Here is a 15,281-nt window from a genome sequence, read left to right as displayed (position 1 = left end):
AAACCCTTGCTTGGGCCAGGACCCCTTCCCAGGCAACTAATTCCACCTAACGTGCCAACCCACGTGCCAGCCTCCCACCTATTATTTACAAAGAGACGTTAAAACCTAATGGGGATGGAAATGACGGGGCTCTGAATTAAGCCTGGGTGGGCTTGCAGACCACCCGCCCAAATCCTCTGTGTTCCCTTGTACCTCAGCTCCCTTGAAAAGGAACGAGTGCGGTGGAAGATGTCCCCGCTCAGAGGACTTTTTCCCTTCCAAAGGATGTTTGTGGGTTGGGGTTTTTTTGCTGTAGCATGGGAGAGATTTCTGTGCCTTGACATCTCTGCAGAGGGAGAGGATGGGATTGGGGCAATTGCTGCACCAGGCATCAGGCGGTGGGTGAGACGTGGGCCTGATGCAGCGGTGATGGCACGGCGTGGTCCTCGGCTCCCAGCTGCCCCAGCAGCAGCCTCCTGCTCCCCAGTCCTGTTTCCCAAATGCCCTCCTGGGGGGGCAGCAGGGATCGGAGGATCAGCTCGGTCGCAGACATCAGTTTTGCAGCAATCCGAGCACTCGGGAATGGAGGCTAATCCCCCTGCTGCTTTTAGCGCTTCTCCCCAAGTTTCGGAGAGGCTGTGGGCTCCTACCAGCCTCGGGCAGGCAAGGACCCTCCTCACGCCGGAATAAATCCAGCGCTGTAGTCCAGCCCGTGGGCACTGGCACAGCTGAACCACCGCCATTTTCACACAATAAAACCAAAAAATTCAAAGCATACCATTAAACCCCTTTTATAACCCTATGTACACGTGCACTGTTGATACATCGTCGACTCCTTTTGCCTTTTTGTTGCTTGTTCAATTTAAAAATCCCCCAGTCCAAGGGGATGCCTCACTAGCAATTTTTTTTTTTCCTTTACCAATTCTGAAATTCATCTTCCTTGAGAGAAGCTCTGACCCTACAGACACTGCTGGGAAACTCTAGGAGGCCACAGCAGGCTTGGAGCTCACCCGCTGAGCGTTACCAGCGGAAAAACTGGGGACTGGGAGGGCAGCAGAAAACACCTATGTACCTTTTTGTTCAGTGGATACTGCATGACAGCGTTAAACAGAAGTAATCCCACGTCATAAATACAACAACCCCAAACAATCCAAAGTTAGGTAGAAGGAAAAGGAAGAAAGGAAAAAAAAAAAAAAAGGAGAGAAAAAGAAAATGTCTTAATCCTTTTAATAGTTCTTTTGCTGAGGGTGTTTTTTCACCTCTTTAAAAAGATACAGTCAAAAGCTCTCGGACAACAGGAACACGTGGCCCCAGCTCCTGCTCAGAGCAGTTGTATATGCCACAGCAGTCTCCAGCACCACGTGGAGCTGGAAAGTGTCGGTGGCCTCCGCCGGCAGTGACGGAGGAGTTTCACCTCTCAACCAGGCGACTGTTTAAAAAGCGACGGTCGTCAAACGGTCTGAAAACCCTCTGAATGCCGGAGAGGTGCTGGCCGCGTCTCCTTCCCCTCCGCAGAGTCACATCATGAGCAGTATGTACAATGAAGATGACTTCAATGCTTTTCTTCTTTGTACGATCACGTACCTAAATACCGAACGTCCATCTGGGTTGGTCTTGTCCTCGGCCAACGCGCCGGCCGCTCCGTCCCGGGCTGGGGAGGACGGGGAGCCCGAGCCCCTGAGGAAAGGCAGAGTCACAAATCCCACGGGCACAAGTTCCAGCATCCGCACGCTCGGGTCTCGCCTCCCCCCTTGGTGCTTCGGGAGCCACGCGGAAGGTCATCACCGCTGCGCGTTGCCTTCTACAGGGAGAATGGCGTGGTGCAGGCTCCGCGTGTGCTTCGAATCTAGTGTTTCGTGCTCTTCCGTGAAGCTGTCCGGGCTTGCCGCTCCGTCTAAAGAACTTCCACAGCTAGAGTTAGGAGACAACATGTCCTGCAGGAGGTCTTCCTGGACTATCCCAGAGTCTTTGTTCACTTTGCCCCTTTGGTTTCCTTCTTCCTCCTGGTCGTTGAGCAGCTTGGCCAGGAAGTTGATGTATTTCATAGCCAGGCGCAAAATCTCGTTCTTGCTCAGTTTTTTGTCGGGCGGGTGGGTGGGGATGAGTTTGCGAAGCTCTGCAAAGGCTCCGTTGACGTTCTGCTGTCTCCACCTCTCCCGGCTATTGGTAAAAATGCGACGAACCACTTTCGTATGAGGACCTGCAATCGCAACCATGCAGAATTAGGAGCGGGGCGTAACAGGTCATTTATTACTTTGCTGCATAGGTCACCGTTTCCCAAATGAACCAATTTATTTTAGTCACATCAGCAAGGCAGCGAAACAGCAGTTTCCAGCTAACTGGAAGCTAACCTGAGGAGCCGAGGTAGCCATAACTTCTGTTCAAGCCAGTGTGCCCTGGTTTCAGCTGGGATAGAGTTAATTTTCTTCCTAGTGGCTGGTCCAAGGTGTTTTGGATTTAGTGTGACAATAATGTTGATAACACACTGATGATTTAGCCGTTGCTAAGTAGCACTTATCCTAAGTTAAGGATTTTTCAGTTTCCCGTGCTCTGCCAGCAAGCAGGTGTACAAGAAGCTGGGAGGGAGCACGGCCAGGGCAGCTGACCCGAACTAGCCAAGGGGATATTCCATACCATAGAACGTCATGCTCAGGATATAAACTGGGGGGAGGTGGCCGGGAGGGGCAGATAGCCGCTCGGGCATTGGTCAGCAGGTGGTGAGCAATTGCCTTGTGCATCACTTCTCTTTTCTTGGGTTATATTTCACTGCCTTTTTTTAATCTTCCTGTTCATTACAATTATTATTAGAATTGTTGTTATATTTGTATTATTCTTATTATTATATTTTGGTTTAGTTATTAAACTGTTCTTATCTCAACCCACGAGTTTTACTTTTTTTCCCAATTCTCCTCCCTATCCCACTGGGAGGGGGGAGGAGTGAGCGAGCGGCTGCGTGGTGCTTAGCTGCTGGCTGGGGTTAAACCGTGGCACAGTGGAAGGGAAAAACGGAGCTGCGTCTTTTCAGATGTCTCCTGAGACACCTAAATTTACCTCTCCAAGGAGGAAGGCTGAGGCCATGACACATGTGCAGAATGCTGCTATATTTTTAGGGTAACTCAGCAACAAAGGCCCTATTAAAAGTTTATCTCATTAGATGGCTTTATTTTCTGTCCCAAAAAACGTTTTACGGACGTATCATTGGGACAGGAGGAAATTTAGCTTGACCAGAGGCTTTGACAGCTCTAAGATCCAGACATCTTCCCTGATGTAGGCAGGATCCAGAGCTGATAAAGACTGTAGGACTGCCACCAGCCCTCTGGGTGGTTTATGTGAAATGGGGTGGCAGGATTCACCCCGTAGCAATGAGGACAGGTAGCAACGTGACACACGGAGTGAAAGCAGCGTCCTTGCTGGAAGGGTGATCACGGGTGGAGGATGAAGCACTTTCACAGCTGACCTGAGGACCGTCTGCTCTCTCTGCACATCGTGGCAAAGGCTCCCTTTCTGACAGTAATCGGAGACGGGACTCTAAATTGCTAGAGGTGTCCATTTGGCTCAGTTACATGTGAACTCCAGTTAAATCCCTGTAATTTTACAGCCGTATTCCTGACGGGGCATGTTACACAGGATGGATGCACAAAACGGCTCAATTCTCCTTCCGGATCATCAGGGTAACTCCTGTTGGCACAAGCAAGACGTTGTCTCTGTGCTAGGAGAGACCCAAAAGCATGTCTACCCAAAAGGATTGTGCTGCAGGAGTAGCAATGCTCTAAGTCAGGACTGCAGGTCCTTGGGTCCATGGAAACCAGTTCATGTAAGGAGACACTACCATTAAGACGCTTTTATTATTACACCCTTTCCATCCTCACCTCCAGGAGACACCAACAGTGAAAGAACACGGCGACCTCATGAAACTGTGGGAGAACGACCACGGCTGAAAGCCCCGTAGGATGGGAAGCATCACATACAACGAGAATCCTCGCAAAATATGAAGCAAATACTTGCGGGTAACACACCAGTGAGTCGTACCCACCCCAAAAGACTGGCTGTGGATATTCCCACCATCTCTTCCCTGTAGTTCCCCCTCCTGCCTGAGACACTTGCCTAACTACTCCCTTCTGGTGGGAGCAAGTCCCTGGCCATGGTGAGCAGTTTAAGGCATAGCTCTGCCAGCACCCAGTGAAACCAGTATCCCGGGAGGCATTTAAACATCATTATTCTTATACAGCAGAACTCTTGGCTGCTTTCTCTGTGGCAGAGCAGCCAAACAATGTGATTTTGGAGGCATCTTAGTCAGGCTGCACCTTGACAGATCCCACCCGACACGACGCAAGAAGAGGAATCCCACGTTCCAGCTGCTTAAACACCATCACACTTTCCTCCCATCGGGGGAAACTAGAGCCCCTTCGGTCCAGCACATCACACGAAATACCCACCGCGGCAGGGTTTGCATGGGGACACGCTCCCAAGCAGCCAGATTAAAGCTACCGGCTTCGCCAGCGTGCGAGCAGCCATCCAACTCACTTCTCGCAGCGTGCTCAGGAGCAGGGGGTCCCCCAAAATCGCAAAGAGCCCCTGGGAGAAGCTGGGGGGGGGTCGGAATGAGAAACTCATCTCCGACCTCTAGGATCCCGGTCTGATGCTTCAATAAAGGCAATTTTCCACTCCCAAACAGCACGTAAATGCCCTTTGTATGAATTAATGTGCAAGAGCTTATGGAAAGGGAAGGTTTCTCGTCCCTGATGCGCACAGCCCACTGTGCCGTGGGGTCGTGGGGAAGGTGGGGGGGACCTCAGCAACACCAGGCTGCCCAGCACTGCTAATAAGGCAGTGGAGAATGTGCTACAACCGACTACAATAATACAACGGTTTCAACACTTAACTGCTCTTCCCAGACAAGACAAAGCAACCAGCCTTGAATCCAGAAGGAGATGCAGCTTAAAACCTTTTTACTCCCATAAGGGCATGAAAAAAAGAAGTCTTGGATACTGTTTATTTTCAAAAAAAAAAAAAAATCTCAAGAGACTTCCAGTCTTCACAGGCTTCAAACATGCATCTCTATTCACTGAAAGTTGCCAACTGAAAGGCATCTATTCATAAATAGGTCAGAGATCAGAAAAAAGACCTGTTCATTTTCATCCAGAGGCACCCAAACCAAGCTCCAGTATATAACACAAATTCTGACACCACTCAGATTTTTGATTCCTTCATCAACCAAATTAAATGTACCTTTCAGAAAGAGATCAGGCTTTGGCCAAAACATGTCAAGCAAAGGAGAAATTTAAAATGCCCCATAGCTGTGTTATAATAGAAGAGATTTATTTCTCATAAAGAAACTTGCCTCGTAATTAATTCAAGCAGTCGGCTGAGAAATTTTGCCTGGATTTTGTTCCAATTCATTGACTGCTGCTTTTTTAATTGTAATTAGAGATCTGAGGAAAACGAATAAAAAGATGAGCTTCCAAAGTTCCAGAATATCCTTGCAGGTACTTTTTTACATTTTTATCTCCATTTATATCTATTTTTTAAGAAGATATTCAGTGCACCAAACTTTCCCCCAAATGGATAAAAAAAATAGTTGCAGAAACCCCACCACTCGTTTCCTTACAGAGGGAACCAAACACCAAGCGCCCGGCAAGACTCTCCTGCCCTTGTGCACCTCCCAAGGACTGAGGACCCGCAGGAGTGATGCTCCGGCATCCCACGGACGTCACCTGGCAGGTGACCATCAGAGCGATGAGCAAAGCCCGGCAGACCACACAGATGCCTCAGCGTGGGATGCACACCCCTACAAATTGCTCCTGTTCAGACAGCATCATCTGGTACCTATTTTTTTCCCCAAAAATTCTGAGCCCAGTCTTGGAAATTGGGCAGGATTGGGCCCAACCTATACACCCGCATTAAAGCGCACATCCAAAAGCTTGGTTACGACCCAATAGCTCTGTAATCCTTCATATCTAATTGAATAGCACGTCAAAAGCTTTAGTCAGACACCGTGGTTTGATGGACTTTGCACCGTAGCCGCTAAGCCTCCGAATCGAAACCCAGCCAGAAAGACCTTCTTGTGCCGGGGGCTGAGCCAACCCCTGCCCCACGGGGCTGCCGCCTGAAAGGACCAGGCCGACGGAGGAGGGCAGAGCGTGGGGAGAGGGGGACTGATGCAGGCAGATAACGCCCGGAGCCCATCATCTCACACCCTATTATTTCGGAGTGATGTGGATTACGATTTGATCTGATTTTAGATTAGCCGGCTAGAAGGAAAGGGACAGCTAGCTAGAAAGAAGGAAAATTAATTGTCTGGCGATTGAAATACACCGTTCGCAGCTGCTAAAGAGGAAACACATTTCAGTGGAGCTCGTTCGTACGGGCTGTTAACTCTGCAGAGAACCGTGTCAGCCTTCCACGTGCAAATTGTTCTCGCAAACATCCCTTTGCGTGGGCAGCCCTGCCGCCTGCCCGCAGCCTCCCGCAACCCACCGGCTGCCTGGGAGCAGGCAGCGGGATCCTGCCCTGCCTTCTCCCTGCCTTCCTTCCTTTGAAATTATCCCGCCGGTCCCACGGGGATCCCCACACCTGGGATCGGGGTATTTCTCCACGGCAGGCTGCAGAACGCTGTGGATATATACTGAAGCAAGGTGCAGCCAGGCTGGCGAAGGGACCAGCCGCAATCCCGCTCTGACCCTGCAGACCTTAGCACGGGTTTAGCCCTTTGCAGACCTTAGCACGGGTTTAGCCCTTTGCTTTTAGGCAGTTTAAAGGCGAGCGGGATCTTTCTGCCCGAGGCCGTGGTCCACGTTCGGAATGCCTCCTGGCTGAAAAGGTTTGCAAACACAGCGTGTCACTGCAATGGCCCTGATCCAGCCTCTGCACTTCAACAAAGACTTAAATTTAGTGGCTTCCTTCGGATTTAATCTCTAAGCAATTTGCAGAACAGGGATGTAATTAACCATACGCTGAACCGCTTTGCTGCGTGAAAGCAAATCCACCGAGCACGCTGCCGGTCATTAGCCGGGACAGATTTGGGCTCTGCTGTACAAGACCCTTACCGGGGGGAGCTACCCTGCCACCACAGGCATTTTATTCGCCTTTTACCATTTGGGGTTTCAATCCCAGCGTGTGCCACCGTGCGGCGACTCGCCCCCTTCAGCGGATGGGGAACCCCCCCCCAAAAGCCAGCGCAGGGGCCAAACGCTCTCACCGTCGGTGATCTCCATCTCGTAGGGAGAGGGTCTCCTCTTCACCCGGTTGCTGCCGTACATAGAGAAGGAGTCCGGTTCGCCGAAAAACCCGCTGCGAACGAAAGGCAGAGAGAGACCGTCAGGACGCACCGGCATCCTCCCGCCGTGGCCCCCGGTCCGTCCCCCCCCCCGGCGTGGGAGGGCTGGGAAAGCGCCCGGGCCCGGTGGGAAGTCGAGCTGCTCCGTGACCTCGGAGGGAGCTCACGGCTCACGAAACCGAACCCGGGGTCGTGCGGCCACACGACACGCGGCCGCCCGGGGGACACGCACCGAGGGACGCCAGCCCCGCGTGGGCAGGGGGATGCGGGCGGCGTGGGGCACCCAGGCTAGCGGCTCCCGGGCAAAACTCACCCCCCTCCCCGCGGCTTTTTGTCCCTCAGCCGGTGGGCACGGACGCCCACCCGGGCCGGGTCCGCAGCGCAGCCTCCCCCCGGGCGAGGAGATGGCTGCGGGGAGCGGGGTGGGGGGGGGCTCCGGCCCGGCCCGTGGGGGCTGCGCTCTGCCCCTGCGAGAGCGTTGTCTGGCCCTAGAGCTTATTTGCGGCACTCGTCGGAGGAGACAGCGAGCTCCGAGGCTCTACATCAGCTCTCGACAAGCACCGCGTTTACTGACGGCCCCCTTGCTCTGCCCGGGGCATTTCTACCGCGATTTTTTTTTTTTTTTTTTTTTTTTTTTCCCTGGGAACGACAGGTTTTCGTTTCGGGTTTTTTGGTGTTGTTTCCCCCCCCACCCCCCCTTTCTTCTTTTGCGAAGTTGCATGCAAACCCGCGATGACTAAGCGCCGAGCCCCGCGCGGTGGAAGGGATTCTGCTGCCGTCCCCGTCCCCGTCCCCCCCCCGCGACCTTCTCCTTCCCACCCCGGCACCCCTCGGGGAGCCCCTCCGAGGGCCCCCCGCCGGGCTTGGGGTGGGAAAAACACGGACCTGTTGATGGTGGCCAGCGGCTGGCCCAGGTTGTAGAGCATGGCCCTGCCGGGGGGCTGCAGCGGGAGGGCGGGGGGGCTCAGCTGCACCATGCGGGCCTCGCAGGCGGCCTCGGCGGCGCGGCACGGCTCGGCTCCCGGCGCTCTCTGCATCGCCTCCCCCGCCGCCTCCCGGCTTTTTATGTCCAGGGAGCCCCCCCGGCGCACCAGCTCGATGACGGGCACGGGGGCGGCGGGGGGCCCGGGGGAGGGCCGGCCCGCCTCCTTGGACGCCCCGTTGAGCAGCAGCTGGGGGTCCGCCGGCGCCTCCATGCCCCCGCGGCTGCTCTCCGGCTCGTTCGTGCTCTCCGCTTCCGAGTCGTGCCGCCGGGGGGGGCGGGCATCGCGGGGGTCACTGGGGGGCGGCGGGGCGGGCGGCCTGTCCATCGTCCTGCGGAGAGAGGCAGCGGTGAGGGGCGGCCCCGGCTGGGCTGGAAGGGGGGGGGGGTACCCCCCTTCCCCGGGCACCGCCCCGACGGGGGGGGGGGGACGGACACGACACGCTTCGGGACCGGGGCTTCGCCGGCGAGAAGTGGGGGGAGCCGGGGGGTGAGGAGGGCAGGGGAGGCACGAATCGCCCCAACCCGACTGGAGTTTGCCGGCGGGACGGGCCCCCGTCGCCTCTCCGAGAGGGGCCGGGGGTCCGCGGGGCCAGGCCGCCGAACCGCGCGGTGACGTCACGAGGCGCCCCGGCCCCCCGCCGTGACGTCACGGAGCCCCCGCGGAACGGTGCGGCGCTGTGGCGGCGGCGGCGTGCGGCGGCCCGGCCCCGCACGACGCACCGCGCAGGGAGCGGCCCGGCCGGACACCCCCTCTCCCTCCCCCCCAAAAAAACCCACACACACACACCCCCCAGCCCCCCACTCCGCAGCCCGGCGTCCCGCGGGGATTTTGACGCCGCTCCACGCGGAGGCCTGACAGCGGCATCGGAGGGGCTCGGCCAGCGCCCGGCGCGCCCCGCTTGGCCTAAATTCTGCAGCCAAAATTTCGTGGGCGGCAGGAGGTTCAGCCCCTCTTCCCCCCCCCCCCCCCCCGGCGTTTGGGGGAATTTCTCCCCATTTTGGGGTCCCCGGTGGTGTTTGCGGCCCGGCTTGCCGGCAGCCGCCCGGGCGACCGCCTCCCCTCCCATTGTAATTTCGATTATTATTATTTTTTTAAAACACACGTCAAGCCACATTTTGGGGGAGAGGGGGTTAAACCAGCCCGTAACGGACTGAATCCCCCCCCCCCGCAGTCGCTCCCGCAGGAAGGAGGAAGGGGCCCGGCGCGGAGCAGCCCTCCCTCCGCGGCCGCGCACCGGCATTGTCCCCCTTCTCCCATAGAACGACTCCTGTCGCGACAGGGCACCTCGCGCCGAGGGCAGGCAGCGATATCGCCATTATCGCCATGCTGTTTCTCAACCCGCCGCCCTCGTTCGGGTTTCTTTTTTGGGTTTTTTTTTGTTTGTTTGGGTTTTTTTGGTTTGGTTTGGGTTTTTTTCCCCTATAAATAAGAGGCTTCGCGGAGCAGAGAGCTGCCACACGCTGGGTGTCCTCCCCATCCTTCTCGTTCCTTTGCCTTGGGTAATTTTTTTTTTTTCCCGTTCTGCTGGGTTGAATTGCGAGAGACACCCCCCCCCCCCCCTTTTTTTTTTTTTTTTGGCCATATCTCACCATCTTTCTTGAAAAAAACCCAAACAACAAAAACAAAAGCAACCACCCAACCTAAAGCACAAGCTCTCTCTTCCCTCCAGCCCCTTCCCCGCCAGCCCTCTAGAAAGAAAAATCTAATTGCCTGTTCCGATATTGTATAGGAAGAGATTACTCACATGTGTCATATTTAAGTAGGGACACCGCAAGTCTCTCCTGTTTCAACAAAAGCGCTCTCAGTGTCAGGCTGAATTTACTCCTCCCACCTCAAGGTACTTACGACTTTACAGAGAGGAAGGACACCCGCATCGGGATAAAACTGCTAAATCCTGGGAGGAAGAGAAGGGGGGGGGGGGGGGGGGGAGAAAAAGAGGAGAGGGTGGATCTAGTGGGCCCGGATTGCCAGAGAGCAGCGGAGAGAGGGGTGCAGGGGAGAGGCAAGGAGGGGACGGCACCCTGGGGCGGCCCCTGTTAGAGGGGACAGCCGGCCACCCACGGGTGTCCTCGTCCGTCCCCCGTGTCGTTCCCCCCCCCCGGCTCGTCCCCGACGCGCAGCCGGGAGCCACCGCCTCGCACACGGGGCCACGGCCCGGCGTGGAAAAAATAAACAGATAAAAAAACGAGGAGGGAGGAAAAAAAAAAAAAAAAAAAAAAAACAACCACGCAAAAAAATAAGCCCTATATTTGGGGCGAATTGGGCGGGTTTTTGGACACATTGCAAGCCCGGTGTCCCCGGGAGGAAATCCCAGACGGGGCCGCAGACGGAGTTGTTTTTCTCCCGCTGGGCTCGCAAAGAGCGGCGGCCGCCTTTCTCCCTCGCCCGGCTGGAAAAATTTAATTTCTAAAGGGGTAAATTGAATCCCTAAAGGGGCCGGTTACCGGCAGCGCTCCCGCCCGAGGTGCCGCGACGACCGGGGCCGGGCCGCCGGCGGGGTGAGCCCGCTCCGCTCCCCGCCGCGGATCAACAGGAAGGCGAGGACGGCTGCCCCCCCCCCCCCCCCCCCCCCCGCAACGAAATCAGGAAAAATAAGGTTTTCCCCTTCGTAAAAAAAGAAATTATCCCGATGGCGTCCTCTCCCGCTTTCGTTAAAAACGAAATACACAAACCCGCAAAAATACCCGCAGTGTTTTGCCTTCATTTGGGGGTGATTTCGCTTTGAAAAATGGGGGGGGGGGGGAAGCATTAATTCCTCGCCCGCTGGTTTCTGGTCCGCAAAAAATCCTTTTGTTTTCCAGCAGCGGATCGGCAGGAAATTTCCAGCCCAGAAACGCACCTCTCCCGCGGGCTTTTTTTGTAGGGAAATTGCCCCAAAGCGGAGGGGCGGGAGGGAGCGGTATATGGGGGGAGACACCCCCCCCCCTCCCGCCCCCCCCCATATCCCAGGAACAAGCGAACAGGCCCTGGCCGTCGGCTGGGTCGGGTCCTGGTGTCCCCCCCCCCCTCTCCGGGAGGGGCTGGGGGAAGCCGGGCCCGGTGGGCGCTTCGCCCCCGCGGCCGGTCCCAGCCGCCTCTTGGCTGCCGCGGCCCGGGGGTCCCGACGGCGGAGGGGGGGGGGGGGGGGGCAAGAAGCGCACCCCACAGTTTCAAAGGAGAAAGCGTCTTCTCCTCCTCACCCACCCCGCATCAAAGAAGGGAAAAAGATTAAAACCCAACCGCGGAAGAGACTTGGGGTTTTTTCTCCCCCCCCCCCCTTGCCTGTCTCTTACATGGGGCCGAAGCCCCCCAAGCCCCCCTGGCTGCTCCTTGACGCCCCCCCCCAAAACCCCCAGCCCACCAGAGCCACCGCCCCGGCCTGCTGCAGGGCCGGATCCCTCTCTACTCACCATTTGCTTTTCATTGGGAAAAGTGAGTGGAGCCATTTTGTGGCCTACGCATCGCGGCTATATTTGTAGTAAGTGTTGGGTGGCTTCAGCTGGGGAGGCTCTAATTCCACATCACGTCCAGTTTCCTATTTAGTATGGAGAGCGGAACACTACTGCAATGTGGCCGAGAGAGATAAAACCCCAGCAGTGGCCCGCCTGCCCTGATAAGCTTCTAAACCCATTATTTATGAAATGATTCATTATTATTTGGCAATTTTATCGAAGGAAAGCGGAAAATTATTGCAGGGATATGCATAGGAATAACTCCGGAATGCATGCCTTCTAGCTTTTTATGTGTGTGTGCTTAGATGCTCTTAAAAAGACACTGCAAAAAAAAAAAAAAAAAAAAAAAAAAAGAGTAATAAAAAATTGCACTGTGCCTGCCCGCATCTGAATAGCAATTCTTTATTTTAGTCCTCTTGGAGGTTATTATGCCCCTGATTTCCCCCCCCCCCCCTCCTTTTTTTTTTTTTTTATTAAATATGGAACACCTACTCCGTTCTTAATTAAATTTAATGAGCCAAAATAAATTGTTGGAGATGCTGAGAGAGAGGGAAGGGGTGTGGGCTGCTTTGGGACAAGAGGAGGTAAATAAAGCACATCGACAGGAGACGTTTTGGAGAGAAGTGGCCCCATCCCCAACCTTCCTCGCCCCACAATGTGTGTTTTCGCTGAAGGGCTAAATTGGGGCGAGCTCCCTCTCTCATCTCCCGTACTGGGGCGGGGGGGAGGCCGAGCATCCCTGCCGGGCTGGGGGACGCCGGGGAACGGGCAGCGGAGCGGGTACCGAGCTGGGAACATTTGGGATGTGAGCGGAGGCGAGGGCTCGGCGCCGGGGTCAGGGCCGACCCTGGAGGGAGAGCGGCCTGGGGAAGGGGAGAAAGGGCCCTTGGTCGCCCCGGAGAGGTGCGGGGCAGCCAGCGGGGCTCGGGGACCGCGACCGGCTGCGCGCCCCGTCGGGGCTGGGGCTCAGCCCGGCCGCGGAGGGTTCCGGCCCCGGGGGGACGGGACGGGACGGGACGGGACGGGGAGACCCCCCGGCCCTCGCCAAAGCCGCCGTGCGAAACCGAAGCGGCTGCTGGGGGACGGGGAGCCGGGCGGGTGCGGGGGTGGGCTGCCCAAAGGGGCTCCTGCCGAGGCACGGGAGGCGTCCGAAACCCTCCCCAAATTGCCAGAAGGCTCCCGGCAGAGGAAGGGGAGGGCGGCGGGGATGGCTGGAGGGTCCCGGGTCCGGGTAAAGCCGTCCCGAAGACGGCGGCGGGGAGCGGTTTTCGATATAGCTCGGGAGATCGGCCTTGCCCCGGGCAGCCGAAAATCAACGAAATCTCCAGCGGAGCGGGGCGGGGAGGAGGGAGCCGGGGCCGAGCACCTTCCGGGCCGCCCCCCGGGCCCCACTGCGGGGCTGGGGCGAGGTTGCGGCCCCCGGCCGTGCTGCGGGGAGCCCGGGCCGAGCGGGGAGAAGCTCACCGGGGAGGACGGGCCGCACCTGCCGGGCGGAGGGGGGACACACACACCCACCCGGGACACCGGCGGGGCTGGGGGTGCGGGGGTGTCTATTGTGTCCCCGCCACCTGCACGGCCTCCCGCAGGGGGAAATGCCGGAGCTGTTATTCTTCCTTTCACTCCTTCCCTTCAACCTCCCGCTTTTGGACGCGGCCGTGGGAGAGGTTTCCACAAACCCTCCCCGGCTCCCTCCCAGCCCCCGGGGTCGGGTCCCGGCAGGCAGGAGCCCCGCACGATGCCGGCAGCGTGCGTGGGGCGGCGGGGCAGGGGTGGTCACGACGCGGTGGAGAGCCCGTCGTGCCTCCCGCCAGGAAACACGACCATGTTCAAGCCGGCTCCTCTAACCAACAGGAAGCGTTAAAGATAGAACAGCCGGGGCTGGGCGGGGGAGATTAGGAAGCCGAGCATCTTCTGTGCACCGAGAGCCGCTGCGGGGGCCGTTCCCACCCGTGCCTGCCCCCGGTGGGGTGGGAGCCCTGGCCGCGGCTCACCCATCTCGGCCGTGCACGGCTGCCCCTCGCTGGGCAACCCAACCCCGAGCCTAAGAGGGACCCTGGGGTGGCAGGTAACGGGCACCTTCCCTCGCCGCTGCCCTGCCACGGGTGGGCTTCTCGGGCACGCCGAGCAACCCGGGGCTCGCCCCCTCTCCAGGCTTTCACGAGGCGGAGAGGGAGCAAGCTCTGCGGTGGGGAGCACCAAAATTCTAGGGAATAACGAGGTCAGCGATGCCCCGAGCAGGCCCAAGACCTTTTGAGCAAGCACTATAAACCTCTTCCTTTAACTATAATAAAAGATAGCTAGAAACAACAGAAGCAAAAAAAAAAAAAAAAAAAAAAAAAAAAAGAAAAAAAAAGAACAACGAAGCCTTAAACCGTGCTGCCCCTCCACACGTGTCATCGCCCGAGCAGGCGATCGAGCCAGCGCTTGAGTTTGGTCCCCATTGCTCAGAGTTAACAAAGCCAGACCTGGCTCTCTGGGTATTTTTTTTTGACTCCAAGCTGCAGTAGATGCTTCAGGAAAAAAATCCGGGCATCTTGAAATTACTCAGCACTACACCATGAAAGGAAAAATGCCGCTTGAGGGAAGGGTGTTTTTTTGTTGTTTTGGTCAAGTGAATTAGTATTTCACTTGCTCAGAGGTTGCTGTCCAGGACTGTATGATTTGTGTAACTTGATAAAACACCACACCCTTGTCCTGAGCCGTGTGCAAGTTAGTTTGGCTTTTGTTTTCAAATTGTTTCTAGCCCTTCAGCATTTGAAGAAAGTCTTCAAAATATTAACCAATACAACTGTCATCTTCCTGTGTTTCCAGACATTTTACAATAGGAAACAAAGAACAAAACCCTACAACAATAGCTCAGAGGTATGAATTGCCTCATTCATCTCACTGGAATGTTCAAAAACATTAACTATTTTTTGACTGATTCAGCAGAAAATGTGCTGCCAGATAATAAGCCTGATCCAAAGGAGATTCGGAGACCGAGAAAGGTTTTATTTTTCAGCACAGCAAAGTAGCACCTTTCCTGAAAGGAAGCAAATATTCTTGTTGATGGAAGAGGCTGCGTGAGAGGAGAAATTCTGACATGGCTTGAAGGGAGCTGCTGCCTTCCTCTCTCCGTACCGGCTCTGGAATAGCAAATGGCTTATCTCACTCCCATTCTTAATCCACAAAGGCCCACGAGGGTGGTAGATGCTGGAAAAGACTCCCCTGTCCTTGTAATAAGTTAATTAGCAGTAAGTTTGTGGTATGTTTGAGTGGGCACTAACAGTGCAGTCCTTTAGATTTGAATGAGAAGGGCCTGGGACTTCAGTGTGGGGTGTTTTAATCTCTAGTTTAACACTCTTAGAGCAGGAAAGAAAAGGTCAGCACCATAGGCTGAACTTCTGTTGGGACAATGCCATCATTAAAACAAAGTTTGCTCAAACTGCCATTAAAGCACATTGATGCACTCCGGCCAGTGAGAAAACAGATGGCTCGACCGTCATTCAGCACTGTTCTCCCGTCAGAAACGGTGGGAATGGGAATGAATTGCTGCGTCCAGTGCCGGTATCTCATTTCCAAGACCAAGAGGTCAGGACAGAGGTGCGCTACACCACAGCCATGCTCGCC

The 15,281-nt window shown here is 56.0% G+C and overlaps 1 protein-coding gene across 2 annotated transcripts; it reads right to left on the bottom strand.

Moving 5' to 3' along the window:
• Positions 1-1,029: 1,029 nt before the first annotated feature.
• TAL1 (TAL bHLH transcription factor 1, erythroid differentiation factor) lies at positions 1,030-11,939 on the bottom strand. 2 transcript variants are annotated; one of them, XM_049807408.1, is made up of 5 exons: positions 11,631-11,939; positions 9,986-10,135; positions 8,141-8,569; positions 7,178-7,269; positions 1,030-2,179 (listed from the first exon to the last, which is right to left on the bottom strand). In XM_049807408.1, coding segments are annotated over exons 2-5 (942 nt in total). In that variant the 5' UTR covers positions 9,988-10,135; positions 11,631-11,939; the 3' UTR covers positions 1,030-1,760. The 2 variants fall into 2 exon arrangements, with proteins under 2 accessions (XP_049663365.1, XP_049663367.1); XM_049807410.1 differs by lacking the exon at positions 11,631-11,939 and having other exon boundaries at positions 9,986-11,309.
• Between the last annotated feature and the right edge of the window lie 3,342 nt (positions 11,940-15,281).

The sequence above is a fragment of the Accipiter gentilis genome, chromosome 8 (assembly GCF_929443795.1).
Source record: "Accipiter gentilis chromosome 8, bAccGen1.1, whole genome shotgun sequence".
Taxonomy (NCBI): domain Eukaryota; kingdom Metazoa; phylum Chordata; class Aves; order Accipitriformes; family Accipitridae; genus Astur; species Astur gentilis.
This window is presented reverse-complemented; position numbering and strand designations above follow the sequence as displayed.